Here is a 17,880-nt window from a genome sequence, read left to right as displayed (position 1 = left end):
GAACTGAGCCCACCCTTTAATCCTGAGGTTCATCTGCCGGGGCCAAGCAAGCTTGGACAGTGGCAGTGAGGGACTCAGGACGTAGGTTTGTTTAGAGTGACCTTCTCTTAGATGGATTGCCTTACAGGGCTGACGAGCTCCATCTGCCCGGGGGGCTGGGAATCGAACCCGGGTCGCAGCGGTGAGAGTCCTGCACCCTAACCACTAGACCACCAGGGGCCCCAACAATGTCTAGGTAAGAAATCTGAAATAGAATTAGCTTCTGCATTTCACAAATATGGAGGTCAGTCCTTCTCCTTCTACAATGCAGAAACAAGCTCAGAAGCAATTAATAAATGCTATCCTTCAAATACCAATTAAAAAAACCAAACAAACTGAACCCAAAAACCAATGAACAGTCAAACCAAAACAACCTCCCTTCCTGCAAATCTGCAAGTAGGACAAAAGACTAAAGCTGAGCAAAGGCATGGAAAGGCTTGCATAACAGGAATGCTAAATAAGCTACCAATGTTCAAGTTCAGAATCTAAGGAATCACAAGAGACACCTACATATTCACAGGCTGCTCACAAAGGACTGCTAAACATCAGTTCTTTACTAGATTTCTTCCAGGGCAAGTAAACAGGTGGCAACAAACAAACATAATAGAATTCATATTTGAAACTATTCAAATATGGTTGTCTGTGCAAGGATATATGAAGTTAGTTCTGCCCACTGCCAAAGGAATTTTTTGATGCTAACTGCTTGTCTAAGTTCAATGCTCTTGTAAACACTGTTAAGTTCTACACAGGAACAAAGCTGAGGTTAAAATTCTGCACCATTTACAGAGTACTTCGCTACCATTTTCCTAATTTATGTGTTTTCTACTTAAACTCTTCTTAATAAAAGAGTTTATATAAACCTTATATGCTAGGCAGTATCAATGAATTTTCAACACTATTGATATATTCCTCACTTTTCTCAGCCTTCCTTTTTTGTGAAATGTTTTCTTATACTTCTTGGGGAAAAAATAAAACAGATCCCTCAGGAAAAAAAATACCATACCTCTGATCCTTCTGCATTAAAATGATCCAGTGCTTGTTTCCTCAATTCCCCTTTTATTGATCCATCAAGTCTCTAAAGAAATGAACAATTATATTTAAAAAGTAATTCTTATACTATATTCAAAATCAGAGCAACTTAATTCTCAGCTGCTAAAGCTGCTATGTGAAGGGAAAAAAAAATAATCAAACATTTCACATAATTTTTAATTCATCTATTAAATTTCAAGGTACTATTTATCACAGAGCAACAGCCAGTTAGAAAAAGAATACATTTTATTCCCATGTTTTCTTAAGCCAAGGGGTAAAGGTCAAAAATCACAAACAGTTTAGGCTGGAAAGAACTGCCGGGGTTCATTTTGTCTAAATGCCCTACTCAGGCAGGGTCATGTCCAGGTATCCTTTGAACCTCCAGAGGGGAGGGGGATTTCTTAACCTCTGGATAATCCTGTTCCAGTGCTTGGGTACCCTCACAGTAGAGAAAAGATTTTTCTTATATTCAAGATCAAAGCTTCTCACTGCTACTACCACCAAGATTCTTACCTGAAATGGGAATTGACGGTATTTCAGATATTCTGCCAGGATGTCCAGCATCCTCACCATCTGTGAGAAAATCAGAACCCTGTTGCCGCGTTCTCGCAGACGAATCAGTAGTTTGTCAAGAAGGATTAGTTTCCCGCTGCTACGTATTAAATGCTACATAAAAACAAGAAACACATATTGCAAAATAAATTAATCTCAACACCAATGTACTGTGAGGTTGGTTCTAAGGTTTGCTTTTCTTTCTATTGCTGTGAGCAGGAAAAAAAAGAAGACAAATTTCAACACACTTAAGACGTCTACAGTTTAAAACATTTATTATGATAATACGTAATTGAAACTAGGGAGATTTATTGAGTGAATTCTCTGTTAATTATTCAGTTCCAATTAAGAAACAAAAATTACTTCAGTGTAAAAACCCAGCATAAACATTTTCCAATTCAATAAGAATTAATAAAGTGCTAGAGCACTATAAAATTGTGTGATGTAAAACGTTTCTTTTTTTTTTTTAATTAAAAAGTGACATTACCTGTAAGGCCTCCTGTTTATTATAGAATTCATTATCATCTGGTGGTTTAATGAGGTAGCAATGGTTGCAACACTTCTTGAGTTCCATCATGATGTTCAAAAAGCCTGAGGTACTGCCTTTTGAACCTTTGCTGAGGGCTTTGTAATTTCTGGTTAAAATCCACCTATGATATAAGAGGTACAATATTAGTAACTTCTAACCATATGTGGAAGCAAGACAGACGTAAACTCTCAAAATATGAACAAGGTATAGAAAAAGAGCAGCTCCTAAAAGAATGTCTAAATATTCCAAACAAAAGAAACTACGTGAATAGACATTAGACCACTGTAATTCCTGCGCCCCTGCTTCACAGATTTGTCTTGCTGTGAAACCCTGCAGAAGCCTCGAATTCTGTACAGTATAAAAACCATTATAATTCAGTAAACTGCAGGTAGACATATCACTGAAACAGCACAATTTACAACGAAATGGTACATACTTGTAGTATTGCTTCTGCAATGCGCTCATTTCCATTCTCAGAATTTGCTCAACTTTAGCAGGTAAAGATTTTTCTACATCTTTTTTAACTCTTCTCAGCAGAAATGGCTCGAGCTCTTTGTGAAGACTTGCATAACCATACTCTCTCCCTTTGCCATGCTCCTCTTCAAAATCTTCCCACGAGGAAAACCTTTAACATAACAATGCATGAGCACAAAATAGTGACATACTGTAAATAACATAAGGTAAGAAAGGTAACATAAACACACAACGTGCATAAAGATATCGTAAGAGCACACACACATTCAGATTTCTTCCCTACTCCCTTCTGTTTTGTTTATTAATCTACTTATGTGTTGCAGCTTGTATGGTCTAGCTGAAGTGTAGCTGTGGTCTGTGCTAACAGACTAGGACACACTTTGTGATCAAACGAAGCCACGCAGCCACAACAGCTTTGCTTGTGAAGTTCCAAGAAGTCAGTACAATCCACGGCTCCAAGAGAGCTATGGCGCTCAGCACTTACAAGATGTCTGACAGGAACACGTGCTTTTACACACAAGCTCTAACTTACTCTAGGTCTAAACAGATCAGTACAAAATAAGGTCAATACAGTAAACTTACTGTATGCAAAACATATGGGAAAACCAGCTATCTGACTGAACCACAGGATACTGGGCATCTTGGTACAAATTTGTTTTCATTAACAGCGCTAACACAGAAAAAATTCCATTCTGCTTCCCCTGAGTAAATCCATACAGTTCTCTTCTTGGGCTAAGATGAAGCCTTTTTTCCAGGTTCTGATTCATCAATCCATCATTTTTGTGCACTTTTGATAAAATGGGAAAAGGTGACAACTTCTACCAGCGTTATTTACTTGAAGCAGCATGAAAAGATATGCACCTACTTTACAAAGATTATTTAAATTACCTTTCAATAGAACTCTCTACCTCTACCGATTCTCAAATCACTACTCTACTTCCCAACGACAAACTTGACAGAAAACTCTTTCTTACTTTTCTGGCATGATGAAGTGCAACAAAGACCAAAGCTCTTTGAGGGAGTTTTGCAGAGGGGTTCCAGTAATAAGAAGACGGTGGTTAGACTTGAAGTCTATTAAAGTTTTGTACAGAAGAGAGTCGTCATTTTTTAAACGATGCGCTTCGTCAACTCCTATGAATGCCCAATTCAGACCACCCAGGAATGACTTAAAGAAATGGAGAAGGGGGGAAACATTATACAAATGAACATATTACATAACTTTCCACACTATATAATCAAGCTATAAACAGCATCATTTCTTGGTTTATTTCAATAAATTATGGACAGCTATATGTTTTTAGTACTAATTATGGCTTTTACTCTTGCCAGGTTCAATGAAAAGCATGCAGACATCCCAAGAAAGCCAAGTTAAATTTATAATTTAAAGAAGTGGCCAAAAGTCTGACCCAAAATAATATTTACATAGCGGGGAAAAAAAAAATCACTATTGACTACTACTTCCCAGCATGTACAAAGGAAAAATGGTCTGCTTTCTGAATATCTGTAAAAATTTTCACATACTGTTAGGAGGATTAACAATAACTCTGTGTGCTGCCACTATGCAGACAGTATTAACAAATGAACATGTATACCGTTTGCACAATATCACAGAAAAACTATACGTGATTTCATATTTCTGTATCATATTTGGGGCTAAGGGTTGGGTTCTTTTTCAGTTCCTTGAGAGTGGTCTGCAAAGAAGTAGAGCTTGAAGATGGGAGAGAATTATCACAGTAATGAGACTCAAGAAAACTGGAGAAAACGAAGTGTTGCCCACTTCACAACATGGAAAAGGGCTGAAAGCCTTATCATACATACATAAAATCCTGAAGTGCTTAAAAAACAAAAGTCCTTCCAAGAAATAAAACTCAAAACCCCAAACACTCTCCATAAATTTAATGATCCACAAATGAAATACATGCAGGTCTAAAGAGAATTCTATACTAGAGAAATTATTTTATCTCCCCAAAGAAGTGCAATTACCTTATCCTTCAGCAAAATTTCATATGTTGTTAGAAGTATGTTAAACTTTAATCTCTTGGTCTGTGGATGCATCCATTCATGAGTTCTTATCTACAAAAAGAATCAAACAACCTATAAGCTAAAGAAAAAAGGTCTTGTTGACTGGAATCAACTTTAGCACTGCAGTGATGTAGATGTTTAGTAGCGTACATTAACATGATAACAAAACAGAAGGCCAAAACACATATATACATTTTATATATATATATGTATATATATATACACACACACATATATGACATACACAATAATTTTTTACTTTCATGGATAGGATTACTAACATTAAGAAAACAAACCAACAACCTTTCAGAAAATAAACTCAGCTCAGGACTGGCTTTCTTATTTATTTTTACTATACCCACCTAAATAATCACACGAAAGAAGACAATTAGTTTTCAAATGCAAGACTAAATTTTTAATTCTGTTTATTATTAAGCAGAAGAAATTTCTCACACACATTTACATCAAATCAAAATCTAAGCTTTCAATTTGCATCTTAAAGTCAGGGAATATTTGCTCAGTCCTAACCAAAAAGGTGAGTCTTTTTATGTATAAGACTTTCCAATGATAAAGAGAGACACTCACCATATTTCTGCTAGTTATATCTCCCAAGTAAACTACAGCATTCATCTGAGGAGCCCAAGTTTGAATTTCTCTTTGCCAAGATGTCAAGGTAGAAAGTGGCACGACCAGTAAGAAAGGCCCATACAGCTGATGTTCGTGAAACAGGTAGTTCAGGAAAGAAATTGTTTGTATTGTTTTACCCAGACCCATTTCATCTGCGAGAATACAGCTATTCCCTCTAAACAACAAAACAAAACAAAACAATTCAGGGGACATGTAAAGAGGGGGAAGGATTGGATAAGACGAAACTATTCTCTCTTGAGTGTAAGACCCACTGATGATCCACGTTTTCAAGATTTTGCAACTATACATTCTGAAGAAACTTACTTCCATTCTTTTTCCATAAAAACTATTTCCAATCCCCCCCTTCCTTAAATTAACAAAAAGCTTGCAAGTATTCCTTGTGAGTATTATTTTAAAAGTATAACACTAATGTTGACATTTCAGAAGAGCTTGCTCTGGGTTTTCTTGTTTTACTGTTTTAGATTTGTTTGCTTTTCTAAAAATATGACATCATATAGAAACTAAAAGCAAAGTAACAACAGATCTTAGTTGGGTTTTTTTGAGAACAGCTACAGAATGGTAAGCAAAACCACTCCCCTCAGATCTGTACTTTGAGCTTATGGTATGAAAATGTTTTACAAACGCTTACAATTTACAAACAAACAAACTCATTTCAGACTATACTTACTTGCACCATGAATGAGCAAGCCAATTCAATCCATTTAACTGATAATCTCTTAACTCTAGATTTTCATGTCCTCCAATGTAAGACGGTTGCTTTTTCAGTGCAACAAACCGTGGCCTCTGTTTTAGAACCTGTGAAAAGCAAATTGATCACCAGTTCTTGTACTGGCTGCAGTTACCAAAATGACTTCCTACAGAAAAAATAATAGTAGGTATCCACTAGGTCATCAACTCTAGTTTTTAATCCATCGAGGCCATGTAAAACCACTTTGACTGCTAATCTAAATTTCACAACAGAAGTGACTCATACAAAGTTTACTTTCAAAATACACTACAATACTAAACAAACCCATCTTTGAATGCTAGTAAAAATGCAGGGGACTGGTATCTACAAAAAACTACCCTTAGTGGTGCTATTTTCCATACGTAGTACTATACATCATTATTGCTATTCTGAAATCCTTCCAGAAAAATTCATAGTATGTATCTCCTATCTAGATTCATAGAAGCATTCACCCTTTTACTATTGCAACTGGTGTGGTAGCTTGAACCTGGCTAACAATCTGTTGGAACCAAGCTGCCAACCAGTTGCTTGGTTTTCACCCCAGAGAGACAGGGGAAAGAACTGACAAGGTGAAAGTGAGAACAAAATTGTGGGTCAAAATAAGAAGTTTACTGGGTGAAAAATAAACCACCTATGCAACCAAAAAAAAAACCACGAAGAAAAGAAAACCCCACAAGTGACAGAAGGCAAGTCACACATTAATTCACCAGCAGACTGATGATCAGCAAGTCTCCAAGCAACAGCCACCTCTTGCTGAGCCCACCCAGTTTTACTGCTGACACTAATAGCACCAAGTGTCTCTGGTCAGTTGGGGGTCAGTTGTACTGCTGTGTTGCCTCCCAGCCCACTCATGGTGAGGATGACACAAGGCACAGAGAAGACCTTGATACAGTGCAAGGGCTGTTCAGCAGCAGCCAAAACACTTGTCTGTTGTCAACCCCGTTTAGGTCACAAATCTAGAACACAGGCTGTAGAAGCTGCTCTGAAAAAAATGAATTCCATGTCAGTCAGACCAAGTACAACTGTTTATAAATCCATTGTGAATTACAAACTCACCTTGCAATCCTTAAAGGGAGTGGTCTTGGATTGATTTCTGCTGAAGTACTCATCAATGCGTGCCTGAAACTTTTTGGCAATGAGAGCTCCATCTTCCCAGCTACATTCTGAGTAAGGGAGACCCTGCCATTTACAGTAGTAGTCTGGATAACCAGCTGCTGATTTCTGATTTGAATGAGCTGCAGAAAAGTACCAGAGAGATCTGATCAGCTTTTTACTTCTATACTCTTATGAACACGTTCATTTTAGGTAATAATACAACAGAAGCTAGCTTCACAGTACAGACAGTATGACAGCTTTTCTCTTTATCTGAAGTTTTGTATTGGATTAGAAAGTTAGTGATACCCATAATTCTAAATTTCTTAACTACCAATACAACATAACCTGAGAACATACAGAATTCTTGACCTTGTTTTCTGTCTGCAAGTTTGTAACATACCAATTATTCTTTCCACTATCTGATATTGTTTATGTAGATCATCTGTAAGCTCCTGCTGGCAGTTGTAATATTCCACATCTTCTGGAGATGCATTTTTCAGCCTGTAACAGGAATTAATTTACAACACTTAACATGCTGTATAGTTCTAAAACTAAGAAAAATCAGGAACTCTATAGCTCTGAATGTAACCATCATAGGGAGTCTTCCTTATAAAGCTTTTTGGAAGGGACAACATAAAAATTCCTACTACAAAGTGGGTGCATCTGGCCTAGGTGCCTCATCATTAATGACTGAGAATACTTATTGTTGAGAATAAGTATTCTCCATTAGCTGCATGACTAATACCACTGGTAGCTGCAGGACTTGAATCTCTTGACAAGCAGTGTACTTTACAAGGTATTTTCATGGAACAGTATTCAGGGTGGCTCACTCTGTAAGAATCCATCTTATGATCAGTTGCCAAAAATCCCACCAGCATTCACTGAATATATTAAATATAGTAATAAAACTGAACATGAAAAAGGTGACTTTAAAATGCATGGACTTCTTCAGGTTTTTGTTCTCAGGCTTGAACCTCAGGTTTGAGCCAAGAATTCTTCAAAGTAATCGAAAATGGCTAATGCACCAAGAAAACACTGAGCCCTGCAGCAATTCCTGGAGAACTCTGATCAAAGTATAATGGAAATATTAGTAAAAGGTACAATTTATTATTTATTTTTAAACATTTACCCTTCTTGTTAAAAATCCATTTAAAACACACAAACACAAATCAGGTTCAGAAAATTATCTTACAGGAACATATTAAAGAGGCTTCAATTTTTAAAGTTTTTGTCTTCCTATTGCACAGACACTCAAAATTATGTCCTCAAAACCAGGCAATAGGTCTCAGAAGCACAACAGAGCATCTGTGTTGTTTCAAAATAAGTATTATGGAAATCTACATAAAAATATTCACCATCGTTTTGTTTCTTGATCCTTTTTCTTATAATTGTCCAGTTTCTTCATTCCTTTAACATTTTGTTGCTTCAGTGTTTCCTCAGTTTCCCAGGTGTTATGGATGTGTGACCAACCTTTCCATTTAATAAGATACTGTATTTCTCCTGGCTCCTTTGACTTTTCAAATCCAGCATTTGGGTCACCATCTGCTTCAACTGCATAGATGGTGGTTGCAGCACCTGTGGCTGAGAAACAAACCACATCATAAGCCTTGAGTAAGTGTGCATTGCCATAAGTTAACCAGTTAGAAATGCAGCAGAGAAAGTAACTGATGATACTTTTAGACGAGCGTATAATTCACTAGCATTCTCCAGTACTCGTGATTATTTGAACAATTATAATGTAGGTGTGTCAACACACGCACAAGTAATCAAAAGACAACCAAAAAAGCAACCAAAATTTCTACACCTATCCTGCAATATCTTATCTTTCCTCATGAGAATTTTATTTGGATTCCTAGTTTCTAAAGAAGTCACCAGGGAATGCTCCACTAACACTGTCATCTTCTGTTATATTACTCCCATCTCTGAGCATACAAAAGATGTTATGCGTGGTCAACCTTGAGACATGGCAAACCTACTACCAGAGACACTAGAAATCTGTTTCTTTCTAAACATGTTTCATTACTTTTTCTGCCTCTGTTATCTTACTGGTGGAAAATGTAAATTAAGTACACTGTTTTGCAGCAGCAGTAAACAGGCTCCTTTTTGTGAAAACAGCCTGATAAGGAAATGAGCCCCAGCTGCTGGGGCCAGATAGTCACAGAGAGAGGCAACACCAAAAAGCATCACAAGCAGCAACATTTTCTGGGCAGGAAGAATGTGAGAAGCTTAGTCCTTAAGGTTTTGACCACAGTAGTAACACTAAGCACTGGAGGAGGATATGTCGAATTATGGGACAGCATTGGAGAAGGAATTTGAGAGGAAGATTAGAAGTTCTGAGAGCAGTCAAAAACTTTAGATAGTGGATATAACTAATGCAGAAAGGTAGCCCTGAAGTGCAAGGGGCTCAGGGTTTACATGGGAGTTTTTTTGTGTTTGCTTTTGTAATTAGAATCCTGGTATGGACCCTCATGGAGAACCAGTTACCTAGGACATGGAGAAGGCAGAGGTAACTCAACAACTGTTTTGCCTCAGTCTTCACAAGCAAGTGCTGCTGCCACACCAAATGAGGCAAAGGCCGGAACTGGTAGAATGAAGAATCACCCGCTGTATGAAAAGATCAGCTCTGAAACCAGTTAAAGAAACTGAAGGTGCACATGGATCAGATCCATGGGATCTGATAAGATACTTTGTCGAGTCCTGAGGTGGAGAAAGTGGCTAAACCACTATCCATCATCTTTGAGAAGTCATGGTGTTTCAGTGAAGTTCCCACTGACTGGAAAGGGGAAACATAAACTTCATTTTTAACACAGGGAAAGATGGAAGACACAAGGAACTGAAGGCTGGGCAGTCTCTCCTCAGTGCCTGGCAAGATCATAGTGCAGATCCTCCTAGAAACTGTTAAGGCACATGCGAAATAAGGAGGTGACTAGTGACAGCCAACATGGCTTCACTAAAGGCAAATCACCCGCAACAAGTCTGGTGGCCTTCTACAACTGGGGTTACAGCAGTGGTGGAGGAGGGAAGGGCAATAGACATCTTATAGCTGGACTTGTGCAAAGCATTTGACACTGTCCTGCACGACGTCCTTGTCTGTGAACTGGAGAGATAGGGATTTGACAACTATACCATTTGGCAGATAAAGAAGTAGGCAGATGTTGCATTCAAAGAGTTGTAGTCAACAGCTCAGTGTCAGCTGAGGACATGGAAGAGTGTCATTCCTCAGGAGCTGGTATTGGGAACAATGCCATTTAACATTGTTGTCAGCATCATGGACAGTGGGATTGAGGGCATCCTCAGCAAATCTGCCCATGGCACCGAGCTGTGTGGTGCAGCTGACACCAAGCTGGAGGGAAGGGATGTCATCCAGAGGGAGCTGGACAGGCTTGAGAGATGGGACTGTGTGAACCTTATGAAGTTCAAAAAGGCTAAGTGCAAGGTCTTGCACCTGGCTCGGGGCAATCCCAGGCTGGGCAGAGAATGCATTGAAAGCGGTCCTGGGGAGAAACACTTCAGGGTGTTTGGTGGATGAAGAGCCGCACAGGAGTCATCAGTGTGCACTGGCAGCCCAGAAAGGAAATCGTGTCCTGGGCTGCAGCACAAGCAGAGTGGGCAGCAGGTCAGGGGAGGTCATTCTGTCCCTCTGCTTTGCTCTTGTGAAACCCCACCTGGAATGTTGTATTGAGCTCGAGCCCCCAACAGAAGAAGGATGTGGGCCTGCTGGAGCACCCTGAGGAGGCCACTAAGATGACCAGAGGGCTGGAGCACCTCACCAATGAAGACAGGCTGAGAGAGTTGGGGCTGTTATATCAGGAGAAAAGGCGGCTCCAGGGAGACCTATAGCACCTTCCCATTCCTAAAGGAGGCCTACAAGAAAGCTGGAGAGAGACTTTCTACATGGGCATACAGTGGTAGGACAAGGGGTAAGTGGTAGGACAAGGGGTAATGGCTTTAAACTGAAGGAGGGTAGGTGTAGGTTACGTATTAGGAAGAAATTCTTTACTGTGAAGGGGGTGAGGCACTATAACTGGTTTCCCAGACAAGCTGTTGATTCTCCATCCCTGGAAGTATTAAGGCCAGGTTGGATGGGGCTCTGAGCAACCTGGTCTAGTGGAATGTGTCCCTGCTGATAGCAGAGGGGTTGGAACTGATGATCTTTAAGGTCCCTTCCAACCCAATCATGATTCCATGATTTTAACTTGCAGACTTTAATACAAAGCAGAACTGCCAGACACTCCATCCCATTATTACTGGAAATATTACATGCCTACCATTATTCACATACAAGTGCACCATTGAAATTTTAGATGCATTTTGTAGCCATTCCACACATTGTCCTGCATTTGTACAGCAATAACTGAAATTTTTTTCAGTTTTCAGACTATTAGTCAGCTCTCCCATTTAGTCCACATTCTCCAGTCCACTGCATATAATTTATATTGATCAAGTATCACTGAAGTGTACAAACAGTGGCAAAACAATATGGTGTGCATTTATGCAATACAGAGCTATCTTCAATTTTTATTTTCTACTTAGGTATGCAATTTTTCTATATTTCTCTCTGCAACACTTAGAAGGGACTTTAAAAAGGAACATCTTTATGATTATGAAAGGCTAAACAATGTGACTTTTTGGTATCTTTAAAATTATTGCTGTTTATAAACCTCATGGGTGACCTATAGCTGAGAAGATTTGCTGAAGTTACCACAATGCACACCAGGATCTTAAGAACACTGAAAAAAAATACCTCCTTTTCGGCCAACTCGACTATCCATAAACTTTTCTATAGTTTCAAATTCATCTTCTTCAGGTTGTGGGACATCTTCTCCACAAACTTCTAGCAAATCATCAGAATCCGTCTTGGTTTCTTCAGCTTCTTTGTAACTGATGTTGACTGTTGCTTGGCGACGAGATCCCCTCTTATCATAATCGTCATCATCATCATCTTCCTCCTCCTCATCCTCTGACGAATCAAGTTGTCTCTTTTTCGGTCCTGTGCTCTTTTTGCCACTTTTTGGCTTAATTCTTAAAGACAGTAAGATATGACACAACAATGCGTCAAAAGCGACAACAATAAATCTGCTACATTGCTTTCTGAATACCCATATTTCATGCATGCTCAGTTACTCCACTTTCACTTAAAGCAGACACGACAAGATATTCACTAAAAAGTATTAACATGTTATTATTATTATTATTATTCTTTAAAAAAAGGGTACTTTTTAAAAAAATAAGCATTAATGTTTTCAGTCACATGTATTGTGTAAATACTCAACTGCTTATTAGAAATAGTATCAGAGTATCCAAATGCCTGACTTCTTACCTGGTTGGAGGTTTCCGGCTTTTGACCTTGTTTTTTGGCTCATAGTCAGATTCACTCTCCTCACAACTGCTTTTCTCATTATCTTCTGCTGATTCAGAATCAGAACCAGTTCCTGATACCGACCCGGATCCTGACATTTGCCAGTCTTCACTGTACATATTGAAAGACAACACAGTCATTTACATTATTGTGGTTTTTAAAATAGTTATTCATCCACGAGGGATCTGCTTTAATTTCAACATTCTTCCCAGAAATAAAAATCTCGTAACAGTTATTTCAGCTAAAGAGACAGAAAATTGTCATCATTAAATACTAGATAATTAAAAAGTGACCAATGGGAGTTGGACTAAGTTTTCTGTTATCAAGTAGATTTAAAATCTAAAATAACAACAGTGTAAATTTAGCATGACAAATGAGTTAACATGACATTAAGAAAACAGCACTTAACAAGTCAAACTGGAAAGATACACAGTAATCAGAACTAACATGTGTTCAAATTATAAAGTCCTGTCATATTATATTCTGGAGAGACCCATACTGTCTAATGCCTGTGCGACCCATGTGAAGAATCAGCAACTTTTGCATGAGAACCAAAGAATAATAAAGGCAGTTTTGAGAAACACTCAGACTGAACTGCAGTAACCTGTGAGTGGCACTGGCTCCCAAAACTTCCCACTAAGCTCCCACATCAGTGTTTCATAGGCAGGCAAGGTACTATGAGTAAGACACTTGTGACTGACCAGCAGGATCTCCTTATTTCTGCTTAACAGAGATCTTCTACTTCGCAACAGGAAAGATGTACCCAGTGATGACAGTATCTTGACTCAAACTCTGACATTATACAGGTGAATTTAATCTTAATAGCTTAATGTACAAGAAAAAACAAAGAGTTGGGCATACACTGCTGAGATACAGATAAATCTTTATATCAATATCAGGTTTAGGTCTACTTGACCAGGGTGCTAAAGCAGTAGTACTGTTCATCAAAGGTGGAATATTACTAAGAAACATCTTCCTTAAATTTCGCATCGGGAAGCCTAGGAATCAGCATTTTGATCCCTCCTCCCTTTCTTGTCTTTCAGGACGTTGTCTCTTGGAAGAAATTACATTCTCATTGTTTCAGTCATCCCAAATACATCTACTGTACAGATGACACATGAACAATGGTACAGAATATCTTAATAAACAGAATGGTTTGGATTGGAAGGGACCTTAAAGATCATCTAGCTCCAACGCACCTGCCCTGGACATGGACACTTCCACTAGACCAGGTTGATCAGAGCCATATCCAACCTGGCTTTGAATACCTGCAGGGATGTGGCATGCACAGCTTCTCTGGGCAACCTGTTTCAGCACCTTGCCACTCTCACAGTAAAGAATTTCTTCCTAACATCTAATCCAAATCTACCCTTCTTCAGCTTAAGGCCATTTCTCCTTATCCTATCACTATATGTCCTTGTGAGAAGACTCCCTTCAGCTCTCTTATAGCCCTCCTTTAGGTACTGGAAGGTGCTATAGGGTATTTCCAGAAATCTTCTCTTGTACGGGCTGAATAGCTCCAACTCTCTCAGCCTGTCTTCATTGGTGAGGTGCTCCAGCCCTCTGGTCATCTTAGTGGCCTCCTCAGGGTGCTCCAGCAGGTCCACATCCTTCTTCTGTTGGGGGCTTGAACTCTATGCAACATTCCAGGTGGGGTTTCACAAGAGCAAAGCAGAGAGACAGAATGACCTCCCCTGACCTGCTGCCCACTCTGCTTGTGTTGCAGCCCAGGACACGATTTCCTTTCTGGGCTGCCAGTGTACACTGATGACTCCTGTGGGGCTCTTCATCCACCAAACACCCTGAAGTGTTTCTTCCCAGGACCGCTTTCAATGCATTCTCTGCCCAGCCTGGGATTGCCCCGAGCCAGGTGCAGGACCTTGCACTTAGCCTTTTTGAACTTCATAAGGTTCACACAGTCCCATCTCTCAAGCCTGTCCAGCTCCCTCTGGATGACATCCCTTCCCTCCAGCTTGGTGTCAGCTGCACCACACAGCTCGGTGCCATGGGCAGATTTGCTGAGGATGCCCTTAATCCCACTGTCCATGATGCTGACGACAATGTTTAAATGGTATTGTTCCCAATACCAACTCCTGAGGAATGACACTCTTCCATGTCCTCAGCTGACACTGAGCTGTTGACTACAACTCTTTGAATGCAACCTCCATCTAATTTTTTATCACATATCCTTCCTGACAAGGCTCACATTTTCCCTAGTCTTTCTTTTATCCCTGATGTACCTAAAGAAGCTTTTTTTGTTACCCTGGATATCCCTGGCAAAATTTACTTCTGCTGGTGCTTTAGCTTTCCTAATCAGATCCCTGGCTGTTCAGACAATTTTTCTTTATCGTTCCAAGCTACCTTTCCCTGCTTCCATCCTTGGTAAGCTACCTGCTAAAGTTTGTCCAGGAGCTTCTTGTTCACCCATGCAAGCCTCCTGGTGTTCTTCTCTGATTTCCTCATTAGAGGGATGCATTACTCTTGAGCCTGGAGGAGGCAATCCTTGAATATCATTCAGCTCTCCTGGGTTCCTTTTCCCTATAGGGCTCTGTCCCCTGACATTCTGCCAAGGAGATCCTTGAAGAGAGAAATTTGCACTCCTGACGTCCAGTGAGCTTGTTGTGCATCCTCTCTGCTGCCCTGAGTATCTCGAGCTCCACCCTTTCTTGGTCACTGCAGCCCAGGCTACTCTTGAGCTTCACATTCCCCACCAGCCCCTCCTTGTTAGTGAGAGTAAGGTCCAGTATAGTACCTCTCCTTGTTGGCTTCTCTATCACTTGGAGAATGTGAGGCTGCTCCTCTTTGCCTGTAGATGGCCTCATTGGCTTGGTCTTTCTGGTTAGGCAGCCCACTATAATGGGCAGACCCTCACTATAATGTCACCTGTCCCTGCCCTCCCTTTGATCCTGATCCCTAAGCTCTTAGTCATCCACCTGCAGGGGGAGCTCCATGCACTCCATCTGGTAATTGACATGGAAGGCAACAGCACCTCCTCTTCTTCCCAGCCTGACCTTCCCGAAGAGCCTGTATCCTTCCAATACTCCAGTCATAGGAGTCACGATGCCAGTAAGACAGAGCCCTGCAGGTGTGCACACATCTCTCATTCCTCCCATTTATTCCCCACAGTGCTTATGTTAGCAGATAGGCATTTACACTGGGCCCCCAATGAAGCTGTCTTTCTGTCTGGAGCGACTGGAATTCCTTGGTGCTGTCCTTAAAAAATACTTTTTCTACAAGCAGTAAATTAAAAAATAATAACATGAATCCACAACCTGTATTTCTTTTGAAATATAATAGATAGAAAGCACCATCCTCTAAGGCTTGAACATGTACTGATTTATATATTGAGAAATCTCTGATCTGTCTGTCAGATAACAACTACAGACAGACTTTCTCATATGAGCCACAGGATAAACATTCGAGCAATGGATACATGAAGTGATTTGGTTACAGTTTCCTAAACTTTAATATCTTTCTTGAATGGAGTATGCTATTAGATGCAATCAAACTCATAACTAACGAAAGAGTGTGAATAACAGCTCATTGCTAAGGAAGTACCATTTTGCAGAGTGCCTTTTTTTATGTCTCCTTTTTTTTTTTTCCACTCAACTAACATTTCCTGAAGACATTATACTGGCAGCCCTTAACCCTGAAGTGATTTATGAACTGGGAGACGAAGAATGATAGAATGGCTCAATTTTTACACACTGCTCACGAAAAACACAGGTCACTGATTCTCCATAACTGTCACAATTACAACATATAACCTATCATTTAGAAGGAGCCTACTTTCAGTAAAAGCTCTTTGCTAGTTAATAAAGTTATTTACTATCAAAACTATAAAAACTTTTAAACATACCAGAGAGGGGAAAAAAACTCAAAATGCAAACAACTCCGCACAAATCCAAACAAAAAGAATCTGGCACTAACTGAGGGATTATAACTTGAATTTCCTGTGAGACAATCCATTTCTACATGAATTTTTAGGGAAGGCCTTCAGTTTAAAAACAAACTGCAACAAAGTATTTTAAAAATAAAAGCACTGATTAATGTTTTCAATAGTGTAGACTCTTTTTATAAGAAACTAATATGATGTTCATTTGAGAGTCTATTTTAAAAACTGCAAAACTGGATATGAAAGATCAAGACAAATTAAAAAGGGAACATAAGCACTTCAAGGATGAGGAAATGAAGCATAAATTATTAGCACATGTCTCTATGATAAAAAATTTGTGCTATTACTTATGAAAATATCTTACTCTTTATGTTTTTTCTTCTTGTTTTCACTGGATGAGTCATCTGCTGAATCTTCACTACTTGAAGAGTCCTGCAGGTGAAGGAAAAAAAAACCAAACCCAATTCATTATCACAAAAATAATTAAGTACTTCTAACATTTAAAAGATAAATCAGCTTTTACCTCCATACTGGAGGCATATGATTCATGTTTTACCCTCTTCATCCCCCGCAGTGTACTGTTAATACAGAATGAGATAAAGACTGCTATTGTTTTTGTATTTATCCATCTATGAATACACTGTGCCACCACAGCTCTGGAGAACATCAGAAAAAAACCCTTCTTAAAAAATTAACATTGTGACTACACACATGGTCATGGTTTAAGCAGCCTCACGTTAATCAAGACGATTCTATCAAAATTCTAATAAAATCTCCTACTCTGAGAAGGAGCCTTCTCACCTTCCATATTGTTTCATATTAAAATAGCAGTTTAAGAAAACTCTCAGAATAGCGTGCTTCTTCTTTCTTCACACTCAAAGAAAAAACAAGAATCTTCTTAAACTTAGATTTTGCTAATGCCAATCTCATCAGCTTAAGTTTAGATTTAGATTAACTTTTATCCTGAAAAATATCTTTCAGGAAGAGAGTGCTTAACCGGTGTAAATTAATGTTTTAATGACAGGTGATTAAATTTTAAGTTTAAATGAGGAGCTGCTAAATCACATAGAACTAGAAATCCAACCAAATGACTGCGATATCTGGCATAGCCTTTGTAATGAAGGACAAAAAGACTGCTTTGTAAATAATTTCCATTTCATAGTTCAGACTAGCGTTCTTAAAAGGTGTTCATATAGCATGAAGTCAACATTTCTTTAGCCTATGATTTAGATTTTGAAACACCTGAAACACAGGCCTCACTTAAAATACAAGAATTCTTTTGTGGTAACTATTAGAAAATTTATAAAACTGTAGTTTTCTACTCTACATGGAATATTTGAAAACTGTGGCAGCCACTTTATATAGAAACAAACTGAAAAAATACTTTAGCATTTTTATCTGTCTTTACAAAAGTCAACAAAAGTCAAGGGGCCCCTGGTGGTCTAGTGGTTAGGGTGCAGCACTTTCACCGCTGCGACCCGGGTTCGTTTCCCAGCCCTCCGGGCAGATGG

The 17,880-nt window shown here is 39.1% G+C and overlaps 1 protein-coding gene across 2 annotated transcripts in view; it reads right to left on the bottom strand.

Moving 5' to 3' along the window:
- Positions 1–17,880, bottom strand: part of CHD1 (chromodomain helicase DNA binding protein 1) — a 61,624-nt gene that overhangs the window by 22,999 nt on the left and 20,745 nt on the right. For both annotated transcript variants that reach the window (XM_017812704.1, XM_017812705.1), the window contains exons 5-18: positions 16,734–16,801; positions 12,436–12,585; positions 11,860–12,137; positions 8,471–8,696; positions 7,516–7,616; positions 7,077–7,255; positions 5,961–6,088; positions 5,231–5,447; positions 4,607–4,696; positions 3,598–3,788; positions 2,586–2,774; positions 2,108–2,270; positions 1,582–1,734; positions 1,043–1,114 (exon numbers count right to left, since the gene is read on the bottom strand). In XM_017812704.1, coding sequence (XP_017668193.1) covers positions 1,043–1,114; positions 1,582–1,734; positions 2,108–2,270; positions 2,586–2,774; positions 3,598–3,788; positions 4,607–4,696; positions 5,231–5,447; positions 5,961–6,088; positions 7,077–7,255; positions 7,516–7,616; positions 8,471–8,696; positions 11,860–12,137; positions 12,436–12,585; positions 16,734–16,801 — 2,205 coding nt within the window. The remainder of the gene's footprint in view (positions 1–1,042; positions 1,115–1,581; positions 1,735–2,107; positions 2,271–2,585; positions 2,775–3,597; positions 3,789–4,606; positions 4,697–5,230; positions 5,448–5,960; positions 6,089–7,076; positions 7,256–7,515; positions 7,617–8,470; positions 8,697–11,859; positions 12,138–12,435; positions 12,586–16,733; positions 16,802–17,880) is intronic.

The sequence above is a fragment of the Lepidothrix coronata genome, unplaced genomic scaffold (genome assembly GCF_001604755.1).
Source record: "Lepidothrix coronata isolate B3197 unplaced genomic scaffold, Lepidothrix_coronata-1.0 Scaffold37, whole genome shotgun sequence".
Lineage (NCBI taxonomy): Eukaryota > Metazoa > Chordata > Aves > Passeriformes > Pipridae > Lepidothrix > Lepidothrix coronata.
Note: the sequence above shows the minus strand (reverse complement) of the source record. Positions and strands in the feature narration are given on the sequence as shown.